Source organism: Balaenoptera musculus, chromosome 15 (genome assembly GCF_009873245.2).
Source record: "Balaenoptera musculus isolate JJ_BM4_2016_0621 chromosome 15, mBalMus1.pri.v3, whole genome shotgun sequence".
In the NCBI taxonomy this organism is placed as follows: domain Eukaryota; kingdom Metazoa; phylum Chordata; class Mammalia; order Artiodactyla; family Balaenopteridae; genus Balaenoptera; species Balaenoptera musculus.
This window is the reverse complement of record NC_045799.1, coordinates 71,108,931-71,125,896: the sequence shown is the minus strand read 5'-3', so window position 1 is coordinate 71,125,896 and position 16,966 is coordinate 71,108,931. Positions and strand designations below refer to the sequence as shown.

Below are 16,966 nucleotides of genomic sequence, written 5' to 3'. Positions count from 1 at the left end.
ACTAGCATTAGGTCCTGTTTTCAAAGAGTCTTCTCTTTTGCTAATTTGAAAGGGATAGAATGGTACGTGAACCAAGGTTTTGATTGGCATGTTGAGGTGAAGGAAGTAGGCGAGCCTGGTGCAATTGATGGAGTGCAGAAAGCGGCGGGGGGAGATCTTGGCTTGATTGGAGCAAGAAGAGCAAGATGAACAATCCCCAGCTGTTTGAATGATATGCCAAGGAGTTTGCCATGTGATTTAAGAGCTGACGGGAGCCACTGTAGATTCTTGAGCTGAGAAGTGACTGAGCTCAAAGATGCCGGTGACTGAGAATGGGAGGAACTGGGGGGGGGGGCACGGGGGGGTGGTCCTGGCTTGAGGGCAGGAGCTATGGATGTGGCAAGGAAGAGGATGCCTTGTTGCTGGGCATCATTATAGGAAAAGTTCTTTGAGCCAGAGCCTAGGTGGTATAATTTGGCATCCAAGAGCCATATTTAGCTCGTGGCTGCCTCACCAAGTTCTTCTAATACCAGTCTCACAGGAGATGTCGTGAGCTGACATATCATGTCCTCTTCCCTCGCCAGGTCCAAGACAAATTGCTGCTATCTGCATGCCATTTACTGGTCTCACTGGCCACCACTGTGCGACCCGTCTTTCTGATCAGCATCCCCGCAGTACAGAAAGTATTCAACAGAATCACCGATGCCTCTGCCCAGCGGCTGGTTGATAAGGTGAGGCCTCAGGGCTACCCTGGGGTCCCCAGAGCCGTGTGGCTCAGGCTCAGGGAAGCTGAGGAGAAGAGTCTAGCCTTTCTTTTTGCACTTAGAGCTTACAGGCTGTGCTAACATAGATGGATTTCTTATATGCATGGCACCGATGCAGCCTCAGTGCTCTCTGTCATGACCTTCCTAACACAGTCAGTGTGCTGATTCACACATAAAATGTTCCTCCCAAGAGGCGTGGAGATTGTGCTGCTTTGAGAGCTGGCAATTTGGCTGGTGTTGGGAGAGTCCTCTTTGCATTCTTTCTGGTTTAAAACAGTCTGCTTTTGTTGTTAAATGTTTGTTTTCTTAGGGTTGAGACACTCCAGACAAGTATATTCTCCTAAAATCCTCCGGGAGGCTCAGGCTAGAAGTTTAAAAACAACAAAACAGGGGTGGGGTCATGGGGAGTCCAAGCAGTTACTTAAAAGCACCTGGGATGTGAATGTATTGCTTCTGACTTGACGCCAAGGGCACATTGACTGTAAGAGACTCGTACCAGCACTGTTGTGAGTAGCTTCTCGGAGGGTGTCAGAAGCCGGCAGCTGAGGGACAGGTTGGATTCAGTGTCTGTGATTTCTCCCTCTGTGATGCTTCAAGTACTGAATTAGAGGGGAAGTGCCAGCACTAAGAGTGATTGTGGAGGCTGGCCCTGAGATGTGCTAGACCCAGATTTGGTGTTTTTGCCTCAGTTTTTCTTTTCTCCCTGGATTATCTGAGTTGGACCAAAGTCCCAGGCCCAGGTTTTAAGAAAGGAGCCTGAGGCCTGAGCTCACTGTGTGCGGTAGGTACTGAAGGTTGTGTCAGGCACAGCCCCTCTGCTGCCCACGTTGCTCGTAAACTTCTGATGGATGCCTTGGGGTCTCTTCCAGGCTCAGGTGTTGGTGTGCCGAGCCCTCTCTAATATCCTGCTGCTTCCATGGCCAAACCTCCCAGAGAATGAGCAGCAGTGGCCTGTGCGCTCCATCAACCATGCCAGCCTCATCTCTGCGCTCTCCCGGGATTATCACAACCTGAAGCCCAATGCTGTCGCCCCGCAGAGGAAGATGCCCCTGGATGACAGTAAGTGGCCCCTAGGCAGGGGCAGCCTGGGGAGATAGGTAGGGCAGGCATCATTCTTCCTTTGTGGCAGATGGGATTTGCATCTGGGGCTCATGGGTGAATTCATCTGTCCACAGTCACGCAGCTGCTAAGGAGCAGAGTCGTACTCGGGGGTAGAATCCTGTTCGCCTGTGGAATTCAGTGAACACATCAGATGAACCTATTTCCTGAATGCAGGTTGCCCCCGTCTCTTATTTAAAATGTCCAAAATAAGGAAAACATCCATTTAAAGGCATTATTTGATGATGCCTTCCGTGGGTAAACATCCTACAGTGATTCTTGATCCATTTCAGATACTTGTATAAGCAATCAAAGCAGTTCACTTCTACACACTGGGAAGCATGAAACTATCTTTTGAAACCGTTTCTAACCTTTCTCCAAATATATTTAAGAGGCTTTGAAAGAGCTTGGTATCTTCAAGTTTGATTGTTTATATTAAAGGAGGAGGAAAAAAAAGAATCAAGAGAACTCAATAGTTCAAGTAGAAGGCATCAGCTTTCTCTGAAAAATCTTCCTGAAATAACAAATATTAAAGAAATATTTTGAAAATACAGTCTATTTTCACAGAAAGAAAATAATAGAACGTTGCTGATAGCAACAAAAATGCTTTGTGAAATGTTAGTCATATGTACTCAACATTCTTTAAAAAAAGCATTACTTTTATAATTAGGAATATTAACATATGCTAATTGTACAAAAATACTAGAATGGTATACAGATGGAAAAAGAAACTCTTAAATCTCACTATTTTTAGTATTTTAGAAAGTAACCTTTTTAACCATCTTATTGTTATCAACCTTAATAATAATATACCGTAATAGCCAATTATTTTACCAGCAAAAGTGAGTTTATTCGGGAATAGCCAGAGGAATTGGAGTTCTCAGGATATGAGGACTATGGCAGACCATAGGCAAATCCAAAGAACTAGGAAGGGGAACTTGCTTTTATAGGGTAAAAGGGGGAGTTGCTAGGGGCTGTAATAACCAGAGTCCATTGGAGGAACCTGGGAGTCCAAAGTATAAAGACTTCTCACTGGTTAGGCTGCTGCAGTCTGTGATTGGCTGGACTGTCTTCAGGTGGGAGAATAATTTTCTTCTTCCTGCAGGATAAGTAGGCAACACCTTCCTATTTGAAGTAATTGACAGTAATACATGGTGGGGCATGATAGCTCCCCCTGCAGACCTGTCCTGACTCCTGGTCTAGCTAAGGTTTAATTCCTCATTGTCTTCCCTTTTCTATTTGTAAGAGTATTTTATAGTTATATAGCTGCATAAGAATGGCTGGCTTAATGAGGGCATCCTGTGTGCCAGGCTCTTGCCTCGGCGATCTTACATCCTCATCAAATCTCTGGCTGTGCCAACATCAACCTTCAAAATCTGGTATTTGTCTGAATCTCGTTCTAAGTGTTTTACATTCAGTAATTCATCTAATTCTAGTATCAGCTTTATGAGTTAGGTACTGTTAATTATCCTGATTTTATCCATGAGGAAACTAAGGTATGTGAAGATCGAGTAACCTGCCTAGGGGTTCCATACAGCTATTGTGGAATCATGTTTTATAAAGCTTAATGGTCTTTTCTCACTTTATCTTGCATGTACTTATATCAGGTAGCATAAGCTAGGTTATGCTATGTGGTACCAAACAGCCCCCAAAGCTTAGGGGCTTAATGCAGGGAGAACATCTATTTTCTTGCTCTTACTATGTGTCCAGCTTGCATCAGGGGTTTGGGGAGGTTTTTCTTATTCTAGTCACTCGGGGACCCAGGCTGATGATGGCTCGGTTGTAGTCTGTGTAGTCTGTGTAGTCTGTGCTGTCTGTGCTTACGTTGGGAAAGGAACATGGCGAATTGTGCAGTGATTCTTAAAGCTCTTGCCTAGAAGTGATGCTTGTCATTTCCACTCCCATTTCATTGGCCAGAGTGAATGGTTATAGGGCCAGGGCTTAACTTCAGAGGAAGTGGGAAGTGTGATTGCCACTATATGAGGAAATATTTGCTGAATAGCATAATGATTTCCACAGTAAACATAATGAAAAACATAGTTAACGTTTGTTGAGTGTGTACTCTGTCCCAGGCACTGGGCTGGGAACTTTATATACGTTATTTCATCTAGCTTTCCCCTATAGCCCTTTGAGCTATGTCTTGTTATCCTCATTCTACAAGTGGTGAAATGAAGGCTGGAAAGTTTTTCCTATCCCAACTTTATACTTTGAAAAATTTCCAAACCTACAGAACAGTTAAAAGATTAAGTAAACGAGGGACTTTCTTGGTGGCACAGTGGTTAAGAATCCACCTGCCAATGCAGGGGACACGGGTTCGATCCCTGGTCCGGGAAGATGCCACATGCTGCAGAGCAACTAAGCCCGTGCGCCACAACTGCTGAGCCTGTGCTCTAGACCCCGCGAGCCACAACTACTGAGCTTGCGTGCTGCAACTATTGAAGCCTGTGCACCTAGAGCCCGTGCTCCGCAACAAGAGAAGCCACCACAATGAGAAGCTCACGCATTGTAACAAAGAGTAGCTCCCGCTTGCCGCAACTAGAGAAAAAGCCCACGTGCAGCAACGAAGACCCAAAGCAGCCAAGAAAATACATGGTAGTAAAACAGAATTAAACCCTCATTCCAACTAAAACAACATTGTAAATCAACTATATTTCAATAAAAAAAATTTTTTAAAAAGATTAAGTAAATGAGAAACTGATATCTTTCACCAGGATTCACCAGTTGTTAATATTTTGCCACATTTGTGTTCTCCCCAACCTCACACACACCTTTTCTTTTTAACTGAGCCATTTAAAGGAAGTTGGTGACATCAACACTTTATCCCTGAGTACTTAACCTTTATCTTTGAGAACAAGATATTCTCTTACATTACCAGAACACCATTAACACAGCCAACCAAGCTGTGGAACATTGTTACAATAATGTTGTTTAATATATAGACCACATTTAAATTTTCCCTAGTTCTTATCAAACTGTCCTTTTTTGCTTTTTAAAAAAGGATACCTTCAAGGATCATGAGGTACATTTGATTGTCACATCTCTTTAGTTTCTTAATAAAGAAAAATATTCCTAGTTTTTGTTTGTCATGACATTGACATTTTTAAAGCGTCCAGACCTGTTTTCTTGTAGAAAGTCCCATAATCTTATTCTGTCTGGTTGTTTCCAGCAGTTTTTGGCAGGAACACCACCCAGGTGGTGACGTGTACTTCCACTGCATCGCTTCTGTTTATCCCATTATTGGCGATGCTCAGTGTGATCACCAGCTTCAGGGAGTGTCTGCCAATCTCTCCACAATAAAGGTATCCCGTACCCCCTACCCCCCACCCCAGGCCTGCCAGGTGTACATTGCTCTGGATCACAGGGAAAGTGGTGGCGTCAGGAGTGTGATTTAGGTCTGACTGGCTCCAGATCCGTTGCTCTTCACCACATTGCCCCTTTCTTCTTCTTCTTCTTCTTTTTTTTAAAAAAAATTTATTTATTTGTTTGTTTGTTTATTTATTTTTGGCTGTGTTGGGTCTTGGTTGCTGAGCACAGGCTTTCTCTAGTTGTGGTGAGCGGGGGCTACTCTTCATTGTGTTGCGCAGGCTTCTCATTGCAGTGGCTTCTCTTGTTGCAGAGCACGGGCTCTAGGTGCGTGGGCTTCCGTAGTTGTGGCACACGGGCTCAGTAGTTGTGGCTCGCGGGCTGTAGTGCGCAGGCTCAGTAGTTGTGGCACACAGGCTTAGTTGCTCCGCGGCATGTGGGATCTTCCCGGACCAGGGATCAAACCCGTGTCCCCTGCATTGGCAGGTGGATTCTTATCCACTGCGCCACCAGGGAAGCCCCCCCCCCTTTTTTTTTTATTATTATTAATTAGCCTTTCTTCTTGAAAGCAGTGTTTTTAATGGTTTTATAACATCCTATCCTGTGGAAGTACCAATTAACATATTTCCAATTTTTGCATATTTAATCCATTTTCCTATTATTGCATATTTAATTGTGCTTTTTGTTTTCCACTTGCACATTTTTGTGAATAAATCTTGGTTCTTGTTTAAATACACTCACATCAGAGGTCAGATTTTGGTCTCTTGACTCTGTTTGCCTTCCCTGTGCCTTGTGTGTTCTTGGGGAAGCGTCTGCCAGGTGCAGTTTTCTGGCTCAGTGAGCATCCGTGTGCTGGTAGTGTTGTGAGTGAATGGCTTCTTCAGGAGCTCAGTTTCTAGCATCCCTGTGACCAGCCTTGAGTGGACCAGGCCTGTTGCGAGCCATTGTCTTCTTTCATGCCCAGTCCTATGAGTAAGGTGGTGTCATCTCTCCACGTTTTCAGATGAGGAAACCGAGGTTCAGAATAAGCAGAGTCAGGAGTCAGATCTGGTCCCATGCACCTCTAAAGCCTGGATTCTTTCTGCTGTCCCCTTCCCTGGAAGCTGCTGCAGCCCCCACAGAGTCTGGTGGGCTCGGGGTCAGGGCCACCCGGAGAGCCCTAGCAGGTGGAGGCTGGCTCTCAGCCCAGCTCCGGTGCCTCCTCTGGAGCTCCGCCAGGGTCGAGTCTGTCAAGCTCAGGCTGAGCCCTGTGGGGCTTCTTGAGGCAGCCGGTGGGAAGAGAAACCCCACAGGTGCTGGGGAGTGGTGACAACTTCCCTGTGCTGGATCTCCTGATATGTCAGGTGCTTTGCGAGAATCATTCTGAACCTTGTCTCTAATCCTCACAGCAACCCTGCAAAGGTGGGGGCTATTGGCCAACCCTGGTGTACCGATGAGGATCCTGCCCCCATGTGTAGCTGTGTTGACCACGTGCAATTCACATCCAGGCCCCTCTGACCCAGGCCCTTGCTCTGTCCTCTGAGATCCTGCCTGTTTGCTAGCCACTGCCTCTGTTTCCCCTGTGTGCTGTATGGAGTCATCAGTGAGCTCTTACATCAGGGGATTGTTAGAAGTATTTATTGTCAGTAACATATAATACAATATATATTACAATATACTATAATGCAACATAATAACAATAATTGTATATATTTTTTTAGGCCCTCAGGCCCAATAGACCAAGGGTTGATCAGGCAGTTGATTCCTTAACACAGCAGCAGTAGATGTGCATGGCAGGTGCTTGTGTGGATTACCGGGCTGGAGCCATGTCTGGAGTTGAAGGAGGGTGTTTGATCTGCATGTGTCCATTCTTGCCTGTGATGATTACCTTGTGACACTTAACATTCTCACTGGTCTATTCACCATCTTACAGTCTTGATTAAGTCCAAGACACCTAATCTGAGGGACATTTCATCTTCTCTGTGGACATGTTTCAGGTGCATAGAGGCAGAATAGAGGCAAAAAACTGAGCAGGCTGGCTGGCAGGCAACTGGAGTCCTGACAGTAAAAAGGGAACAAAAAAAGGAAGAAAAGGATGTAGAAAGAGAGATACAGAGAGAGATTGATAACTCACTCAAGAGAGACTTCTGTGTGATTGTCCTCTGAATAACTTTGCAGGTTTCTTCCCCTTCCCTGTGTTCCCTCTTACCCTGTTTATCCTCAGACAAGTCATAACAGGCAACTTAATCTTGGTTTGCAGCCAAGGTGATTATCCACCAGACACTTAGTGTCTTAGAAGATATCGTGGAGAATATCTCCGGGGAATCCACCAAGTCCCGACAGATCTGCTACCAGTCCCTGCAGGAATCCGTTCAGGTCTCCCTGGCCCTCTTTCCAGCTTTTATCCATCAGTCAGGTAGGAGCTGGCCGCAGGCCTCACTGCTGGGTGGTGCTGACAAGGACCAGAGTAACTGCTTAGCTCTGCAGGGCAGGCCAAGTCAGTCGGTGGGGTTGGCCTAGATGGTGAAGGCGGAGGGCGGTTATGTCGTGTGTCGCTGAGTCACTTGGGAACATGAATGGATGGGAGTAAGAGGGGCATTGCAGCGGGACAGAGAACTTTTCTGATAGTTCCACTTATTTACTTACATGGCAAGGTGGATTTTGCTGAGATGCTTCACCTCTGCACACTGTCACTGTCACTCAGAGAGGCTCTCTCTGGGTCTCTGGATGTACTCGCCTGGCTTTCATGACCACTTACAGTGGTCTTGTCAGTCTTATGAGAGAAATATCCAGGGCTTCTCAGTCACTCAGATTGCCCCTGAGTGTGTGTGGTTCAAGCCCGAGCGTACTGTACAATATGATTGTTTAGATCTGGAAGTGGAGCCACGCTAAATGTAACCAGTATTTTCTGCAGTTAATCTATTTAATAGCCCAGGGCCATGCAATCTGAGTACACCCTCACTGTCCACTTTCAGCCACTTGACCCTGGACCCAACTGCAGATTATCAGTCATAGAGAAGTGGCTGAAGCCCTCAGGGGCTGACCCAGTTCAGTAGTTGCATCAGCGAGTACAGAATAACCCACCTGCAGTGAGAATTCTGCGTGGCGCTGGGTGCTGGGCAGTGAGGGCGGCTTCGAGATGACCTTCTTTTCCTATCGTGAGCCATCAGGCAGAGTTCTCTGTGCCAGAGCGGTTTTCTCAGCACATCCTTAATCATTTCCCACTTTCCGTCATTGGCTGTGATGGTGTTGGGGAAATTTCTTCCAGCAGGAAGCCTTAGAGAGAAAGGATAGTGCAGATTGCAGAAGGAAGTGCATCAAGCCAAGGGCTTCTGTTTATCCCTGTGTACGTGCCTCTGATCATTTGCTTTGTCCCTTTATTTAGATGTGACTGATGAGATGCTGAGTTTCTTCCTCACTCTGTTTCGAGGCCTTAGAGTACAGATGGGCGTGCCTTTCACTGAGCAGATCATACAGACTTTCCTCAATATGTTTACCAGGTAACCACAGACCCGCTGTGTCCAGGGTTTTCAGACTCCACATGAGCAGTGGTGCAACCTGGCTACAAAGTGTGGGACTTTTTGCTCCTTTCCTTCACTTGCCCCAAGTGTTGGTTTTCATGCTGCTCCCCAGAGAAACGTTTTCTTGGCTACTGTGTGCTTTCTCTGTCTGCAGAGAACAGTTGGCCGAGAGCATCCTCCACGAAGGCAGTACTGGCTGCCGGGTGGTTGAGAAGTTCCTGAAGATCCTGCAGGTGGTGGTCCAGGAGCCTGGCCAGGTGTTCAAGCCCTTCCTCCCCAGTATCATCTCCCTGTGCATGGAGCAGGTGTATCCCATCATCGCCGAGGTATGAGGGGCTGGGGTGGTCCCCTGTGCTGCCTCCTGCCTGAGATGGGGGAGGGAATGAAATATTGAGGAAAATGGGTTGTGTTTTAAAGCTAATTTGTTAGTTATTTTATTTTTCTTATAAAATAATTTTTTTTCTGAGAAAGAATGCCATTAGCTTGGTATGGTTTTTTTATATTGGTTGAGTTAATTAGAACTAATCTAGTGTAAGCATAACAGGTTGTCACAAGGTTGGTTGGTAAGTAAGATCAGTGTCCCATGGCAAATAATTTAGAACTTTAGGTGAATATATGGTTTTCTCCAGCAAACATAACAAATGTTGTAGTAATAACACTTCATAACACTTTCCATTTAAGAACTTTCATGATCTCGAGGATACAAAACAAGTTCTTAGAACCATTCAAAGCTTTCATCATTAGAAAGCTCTTTGTCCTTCTTAGAAAACAGCCACTCAGCATGACAAAATTCAGAATAAATATATATTTAACTTAAGTTTTCTGTAATAGTTACGTAAATAAGGGCTAACCTTCCTAACTGCCCAAACTAAGGCTTAAGTAAGTCCAGTTGCTTTGCATCATTAAACACACCTGCGCCCTCTGAGGATTCCTGCCATGGAAGTTGGTGCCCCCTGGTCTTAATTTAACTTTAATCAAAGCTGAATTAAATAGATCTGGGCCTTATAATTTTTAATTCTGCCGAGACCTGTGGAATAATGTGACCTGTCGTGCTCTTCAGTGACTTGGAGATTTTTGGATAAATGTGAAAATTATTGCTGAGCCTGCCTCCCTCACCCCCTCCTCTTGCCTGAGAAAGGAGACAGGCTGGGAGGGCAGTTAGCGCCACACTGTGCCTCCCCCGGGGTGCTGCTTCCACCCGGAGGCCCTCTAACGCTGCTGTCGGTGGTTTCTAAGTGCTCTTTAAACTCCTTTTCTATAGAGGGCAGAACCTCTTTTAAGCCTTCTTATTTGTCTTTATCCTCAGAGGTTGCATAAGACCAACAGGTTAGCTGGGACAGCTTTTTTTTTATACTGACAAAGGAACAGCACCACCAAGAAGATGTGACAGATCAGATCAGCTGCTTGCTCAGCAGGAAATCCATATTCCTAATTGTTTTCCATTTAGTAGCCTTTTTTTCTTAGCTTAAAAAGCTGAGTGCTTCCATCAGAAAAAGGGCCCCGGGGGCTTCCCTGGTGGCGCAGTGGTTGGGAATCTGCCTGCCAATGCAGGGGACATGGGTTCGAGCCCTGGTCTGGGAAGATCCCACATGCCACGGAGCAACTGGGCCCGTGAGCCACAATTACTGAGCCTGCGCATCTGGAGCCTGTGCTCCGCAACAAGAGAGGCCGCGATGGTGAGAGGCCCGCGCACCGCGATGAAGAGTGGTCCCCACTTGCCGCAACTAGAGAAAGCCCTCGTACAGAAACGAAGACTCAACACAGTCATAAATAAATAAATAAAAGAACGTGAATTTCTTTAAAAAAAAAAAGAAAAAGAAAAAGGGCCCCTTGGCACCGACCCAGGCATTGTGTGTCTCAACTGTGACCATGTCTCTGCCAAAGAACTCCTCGTTTGAACTGCTGGCCCACAGGGGGCTTGACAGGACGAGAGTGAGGGTGGAAAGCCAACCCGCTGCTGGCTGTTAGGAGGCATCTCTCAGGCCTCTTTGCTGCTCTGGGCCCAGGCTGTGAGTGGCTCCCTGAAGGTCTGAGGGTCTGTGTGTGTCTCCGCAGCACCCCTCCCCTGATGTGAAGGCTGAGCTGTTTGAGCTCCTTTTCCGGACGCTGCATCACAACTGGAGGTACTTCTTCAGGTCCACCGTCCTGGCCAGTGTCCAGAGGGGGATTGCTGAGGAGCAGATGGAGAATGAGCCTCAGTTCAGTGCCATCATGCAGGTAATGGGGCAGAGCTGGTGAGGCTGCCTTGTGATCCAGGAACAGACACGCATCATTCTGGACACCGCCTGGGTCCACTGGCCGACTGTCCCTTGCTTTGCTTCTGTGGCATATGGTCCCACTGCCTCTAATGTGGCCACTGCAGCAGGCGCCACGCAGTGGCACTTTGAAGCCTCGTGGTCTTGGGTCTGAAGCTCAGCTCTACCTCTTAGTACCTATGAAATTAGTTAACGTCTTGGAGCCTCAGTCTCTCCATCTGTGAAGTAGGGATAATAGTGCCTATTTCGTGGGTTTGTTGTGGGGTTAAATGAGAGTGTACACAGCGTTCCTGGCACCCAGGATGCTGGATGCGTCTCAGTTCCCTCTGCCTTATAGCAGAGTTGCCCCACGTGTGAGGAGGCTGCCCACGTCAGGACCACCTGGGGCCCTCCTTACCTGCAGCACTGTGTTAGTTGATCTGCATTTTTGAGAGAGAATTCTGGCTTGTACCATGTTGGGAGAAACACTGCCCTGTGATTGTCTCCCTTTCTGATCAAGTGCGACTGTTAAACCCTAGAGAATGAGCTCTGGGGGCTGAGCACACACCACTGTGGGAGACGGGCGGCCTCCCCGTGCCGGCGTGGCCGGCTGCTCAGGGACCGCTTCCAGGCGCACTCCTTGTTCTGCACTCAGTCGTACAACTTTTTTATTCTAAGCCTCGGCTGAAGTAGAGAGTTATTTTTATTTTTTGGTTTTTCAGTGCTAGCTTTTCGTCACGGGGAAACCAGCAGGATTCTACCGTTCTTCCATTCAGCTTCCTCCCAGCGTGCGCGCACACACACACGCTCACGCGCTCTCCCTGTGTGGAAGAGCGGATGTCGCACCCCTGGTCTTTGCGGTTATTTTCATGCACTTCCGTCTCTGACACCCCATCACGGGCCTGGATTCGGAGTATTCAAGTGCCCTCTCTCCTCCCCGCCTACCTCCCTCTTCCACTCTGCCCTCTCTCCTCCCGCCTACCTCCCTCTTCCACTCTGCCCTCTCTCCTCCCCGCCTACCTCCCTCTTCCACTCTGCCCTCTCTCCTCCCCGCCTACCTCCCTCTTCCACTCTGCCCTCTCTCCTCCCCGCCTACCTCCCTCTTCCACTCTGCCCTCTCTCCCCCCCCGCCTACCTCCCTCTTCCACTCTGCCCTCTCTCCTCCCCGCCTACCTCCCTCTTCCACTCTGCCCTCTCTCCTCCCCGCCTACCTCCCTCTTCCACTCTGCCCTCTCTCCTCCCCCCGCCTACCTCCCTCTTCCACTCTGCCCTCTCTCCCCCCCGCCTACCTCCCTCTTCCACTCTGCCCTCTCTCCTCCCCGCCTACCTCCCTCTTCCACTCTGCCCTCTCTCCCCCCCGCCTACCTCCCTCTTCCACTCTGCCCTCTCTCCTCCCCGCCTACCTCCCTCTTCCACTCTGCCCTCTCTCCTCCCCCGCCTACCTCCCTCTTCCACTCTGCCCTCTCCTCCTCCCCGCCTACCTCCCTCTTCCACTCTGCCCTCTCTCCTCCCCGCCTACCTCCCTCTTCCACTCTGCCCTCTCTCCTCCCCGCCTACCTCCCTCTTCCACTCTGCCCTCTCTCCTCCCCGCCTACCTCCCTCTTCCACTCTGCCCTCTCTCCTCCCCGCCTACCCTCCCTCTTCCACTCTGCTCTCTCCTCTCTCCTCCCCGCCTACCTCCCTCTTCCACTCTGCCCTCTCTCCCTCCCCGCCTACCTCCCTCTTCCACTCTGCCCTCTCTCCCCCGCCTACCTCCCTCTTCCCACCTCTGCCCTCCTCTCTCCTCCCCGCCTACCTCCCTCTTCCACTCTGCCCTCTCTCCTCCCCGCCTACCTCCCTCTTCCACTCTGCCCTCTCTCCTCCCCGCCTACCTCCCTCTTCCACTCTGCCCTCTCTCCTCCCCGCCTACCTCCCTCTTCCACTCTGCCCTCTCTCCTCCCCGCCTACCTCCCTCTTCCACTCTGCCCTCTCTCCTCCCCGCCTACCTCCCTCTTCCACTCTGCCCTCTCTCCTCCCCGCCTACCTCCCTCTTCCACTCTGCCCTCTCTCCTCCCCGCCTACCTCCCTCTTCCACTCTGCCCTCTCTCCTCCCCGCCTACCTCCCTCTTCCACTCTGCCCTCCGCTCTCCCCCCGCCTACCTCCCTCTTCCACTCTGCCCTCTCTCCTCCCCGCCTACCTCCCTCTTCCACTCTGCCCTCTCTCCTCCCCGCCTACCTCCCTCTTCCACTCTGCCCTCTCTCCTCCCCGCCTACCTCCCTCTTCCACTCTGCCCTCTCTCCTCCCCCGCCTACCTCCCTCTTCCACTCTGCCCTCTCTCCTCCCCCGCCTACCTCCCTCTTCCACTCTGCCCTCTCTCCCCCCGCCTACCTCCCTCTTCCACTCTGCCCTCTCTCCTCCCCGCCTACCTCCCTCTTCCACTCTGCCCTCTCTCCTCCCCGCCTACCTCCCTCTTCCACTCTGCCCTCTCTCCTCCCCGCCTACCTCCCTCTTCCACTCTGCCCTCTCTCCTCCCCGCCTACCTCCCTCTTCCACTCTGCCCTCTCTCCTCCCCGCCTACCTCCCTCTTCCACTCTGCCCTCTCTCCTCCCCGCCTACCTCCCTCTTCCACTCTGCCCTCTCTCCTCCCCGCCTACCTCCCTCTTCCACTCTGCCCTCTCTCCCTCCCCGCCTACCTCCCTCTTCCACTCTGCCCTCTCTCCTCCCCGCCTACCTCCCTCTTCCACTCTGCCCTCTCTCCTCCCCGCCTACCTCCCTCTTCCACTCTGCCCTCTCTCCTCCCCGCCTACCTCCCTCTTCCACTCTGCCCTCTCTCCTCCCCGCCTACCTCCCTCTTCCACTCTGCCCTCTCTCCTCCCCCGCCTACCTCCCTCTTCCACTCTGCCCTCTCTCCCCCCCCCGCCTACCTCCCTCTTCCACTCTGCCTCTCTCCTCCCCCCGCCTACCTCCCTCTCCACTCTGCCCTCTCTCCTCCCCGCCTACCTCCCTCTTCCACTCTGCCCTCTCTCCTCCCCGCCTACCTCCCTCTTCCACTCTGCCCTCTCTCCCCCCCCCCCACCCCCCCCCTCTTCCACTCTGCCCTCTCTCTCCCCCCGCCTACCTCCCTCTTCCACTCTGGCCCTCTCTCCCTCCCCGCCTACCTCCCTCTTCCACTCTGCCCTCTCTCCTCCCCGCCTACCTCCCTCTTCCACTCTGCCCTCTCTCCTCCCCGCCTACCTCCCTCTTCCACTCTGCCCTCTCTCCTCCCCGCCTACCTCCCTCTTCCACTCTGCCCTCTCTCCTCCCCGCCTACCTCCCTCTTCCACTCTGCCCTCTCTCCTCCCCGCCTACCTCCCTCTTCCACTCTGCCCTCTCTCCCCCCCGCCTACCTCCCTCTTCCACTCTGCCCTCTCTCCTCCCCCGCCTACCTCCCTCTTCCACTCTGCCCTCTCTCCTCCCCGCCTACCTCCCTCTTCCACTCTGCCCTCTCTCCTCCCCGCCTACCTCCCTCTTCCACTCTGCCCTCTCTCCTCCCCGCCTACCTCCCTCTTCCACTCTGCCCTCTCTCCTCCCCGCCTACCTCCCTCTTCCACTCTGCCCTCTCTCCTCCCGCCTACCTCCCTCTTCCACTCTGCCCTCTCTCCTCCCCGCCTACCTCCCTCTTCCACTCTGCCCTCTCTCCTCCCGCCTACCTCCCTCTTCCACTCTGCCCTCTCTCCTCCCCGCCTACCTCCCTCTTCCACTCTGCCCTCTCTCCTCCCCGCCTACCTCCCTCTTCCACTCTGCCCTCTCTCCTCCCCGCCTACCTCCCTCTTCCACTCTGCCCTCTCTCCTCCCCGCCTACCTCCCTCTTCCACTCTGCCCTCTCTTCTCCCCCCGCCTACCTCCCTCTTCCACTCTGCCCTCTCTCTCCTCCCCGCCTACCTCCCTCTTCCACTCTGCCCTCTCTCCTCCCCGCCTACTCCCTCTTCCACTCTGCCCTCTCTCCTCCCCCGCCTACCTGCCCTCTTCCACTCTGCCCTCTCTCTCCACCCCGCCTACCTCCCTCTTCCACTCTGCCCTCTCTCCTCCCCGCCTACCTCCCTCTTCCACTCTGCCCTCTCTCCTCCCCGGCCTACCTCCCTCTTCCACTCTGCCCTCTCTCCTCCCCGCCTACCTCCCTCTTCCACTCTGCCATCTCTCCTCCCACGCCTACCTCCATCTTCCACTCTGCCCTCTCTCCCCCCCGCCTACCTCCCTCCCTCTTCCACTCTGCCCTCTCTCCCCCCCCGCCTACCTCCCTCTTCCACTCTGCCCTCTCTCCCCCCCCCCGCCTACCTCCCTCTCCACTCTGCCCTCTCTCCCCCCGCCTACCTCCCTCTTCCACTCTTCCACTCTGCCCTCTCTCCTCCCCGCCTACCTCCCTCTTCCACTCTGCCCTCTCTCCTCCCCGCCTACCTCCCTCTTCCACTCTGCCCTCTCTCCTCCCCGCCTACCTCCCTCTTCCACTCTGCCCTCTCTCCTCCCGCCTACCTCCCTCTTCCACTCTGCCCTCTCTCCTCCCCGCCTACCTCCCTCTTCCACTCTGCCCTCTCTCCTCCCGCCTACCTCCCTCTTCCACTCTGCCCTCTCTCCTCCCCGCCTACCTCCCTCTTCCACTCTGCCCTCTCTCCTCCCCGCCTACCTCCCTCTTCCACTCTGCCTCTCTCCTCCCCGCCTACCTCCCTCTTCCACTCTGCCCTCTCTCTCCCCCGCCTACCTCCCTCTTCCACTCTGCCCTCTCTCCTCCCCGCCTACCTCCCTCTTCCACTCTGCCCTCTCTCCTCCCCGCCTACCTCCCTCTTCCACTCTGCCCTCTCTCCTCCCCGCCTACCTCCCTCTTCCACTCTGCCCTCTCTCCCCCCGCCTACCTCCCTCTTCCACTCTGCCTCTCTCCTCCCCTCCTACCTCCCTCTTCCACTCTGCCCTCTCTCCTCCCCGCCTACCTCCCTCTTCCACTCTGCCCTCTCTCCTCCCCGCCTACCTCCCTCTTCCACTCTGCCCTCTCTCCTCCCCGCTACCTCCCTCTTCCACTCTGCCCTCTCTCCTCCCGCCCTCCTCCCCGCCTACCTCCCTCTCCACTCTGCCCTCTCTCCCTCTCCCCCCCCTCTCTCCCCCCCGCCTACCTCCCTCTTCCACTCTGCCCTCTCTCCCCCCCGCTACCTCCCTCTTCCACTCTGCCCTCTCTCCTCCCCCCCTACCTCCCTCTTCCACTCTGCCCTCTCTCCTCCCCCCTACCTCCCTCTTCACTCTGCCCTCTCTCCCCCCGCCTACCTCCCTCTTCCACTCTGCCCTCTCTCCTCCCGCCTACCTCCCTCTTCCCTCTGCCCTCTCTCTCCCCCGCCTACCTCCCTCTTCCACTCTGCCCTCCTCCTCCCCGCCTACCACCCCCTTCCACTCTGCCCCTCTCGCCTCCCCGCCTACTCCCTCTTCACTCTGCCCTCCTCCCCCCGCCTACCTCCCTCTTCCACTCTGCCCTCTCTCCTCCCCCCCTCCCTCCCTCTTCCACTCTCCCCCCTCTCCTCCCCCCCGCCTACTCCCTTCCACTCTGCCCTCTCTCCTCCCGCCTACCTCCCTCTTCCACTCTGCCCTCTCTCCCCCCCGCCTACCTCCCTCTTCCACTCTGCCCTCTCCTCCCGCCTACCTCCCCCTTCCACTCTGCCCTCTCTCCTCCCCGCCTACCCCCCTTCCACTCTGCCCTCTCTCCTCCCCGCCTACCTCCCTCTTCCACTCGCAGCCCTCTCTCCTCCCCGCCTACCTCCCTCTTCCACTCTGCCCTCTCTCCTCCGCGCCTACCTCCCTCTTCCACTCTGCCCTCTCTCCTCCCCCCTACCTCCCCTTCCACTCTGCCCTCTCTCCTCCCCGCCTACCTCCCTCTTCCACTCTGCCCTCTCTCCTCCCCGCCTACCTCCCTCTTCCACTCTGCCCTCTCTCCTCCCCGCCTACCTCCCTCTTCCACTCTGCCCTCTCTCCTCCCCGCCTACCTCCCTCTTCCACTCTGCCCTCTCTCCTCCCCGCCTACCTCCCTCTTCCACTCTGCCCTCTCTCCTCCCCGCCTACCTCCCTCTTCCACTCTGCCCTCTCTCACAACGA

General features: G+C 52.8%; 1 protein-coding gene across 4 annotated transcripts in view; it reads left to right on the top strand.

The window, feature by feature from the left end:
- The window catches only part of XPO6 (exportin 6), a 107,025-nt gene extending 95,897 nt beyond the window's left edge, over window positions 1–11,128 (top strand). Inside the window, exons 15-20 of one of the 4 annotated variants that reach the window (XM_036826090.1) lie at window positions 564–710; window positions 1,613–1,802; window positions 7,384–7,539; window positions 8,509–8,623; window positions 8,799–8,970; window positions 10,700–11,128. In XM_036826090.1, coding sequence (XP_036681985.1) covers window positions 564–710; window positions 1,613–1,802; window positions 7,384–7,539; window positions 8,509–8,623; window positions 8,799–8,970; window positions 10,700–10,882 — 963 coding nt within the window. In that variant the 3' untranslated portion in view covers window positions 10,883–11,128. The remainder of the gene's footprint in view (window positions 1–563; window positions 711–1,612; window positions 1,803–7,383; window positions 7,540–8,508; window positions 8,624–8,798; window positions 8,971–10,699) is intronic. The other 3 variants (XM_036826088.1, XM_036826089.1, XM_036826087.1) reach the window with 3 other exon arrangements.
- Window positions 11,129–16,966: the final 5,838 nt, after the last annotated feature.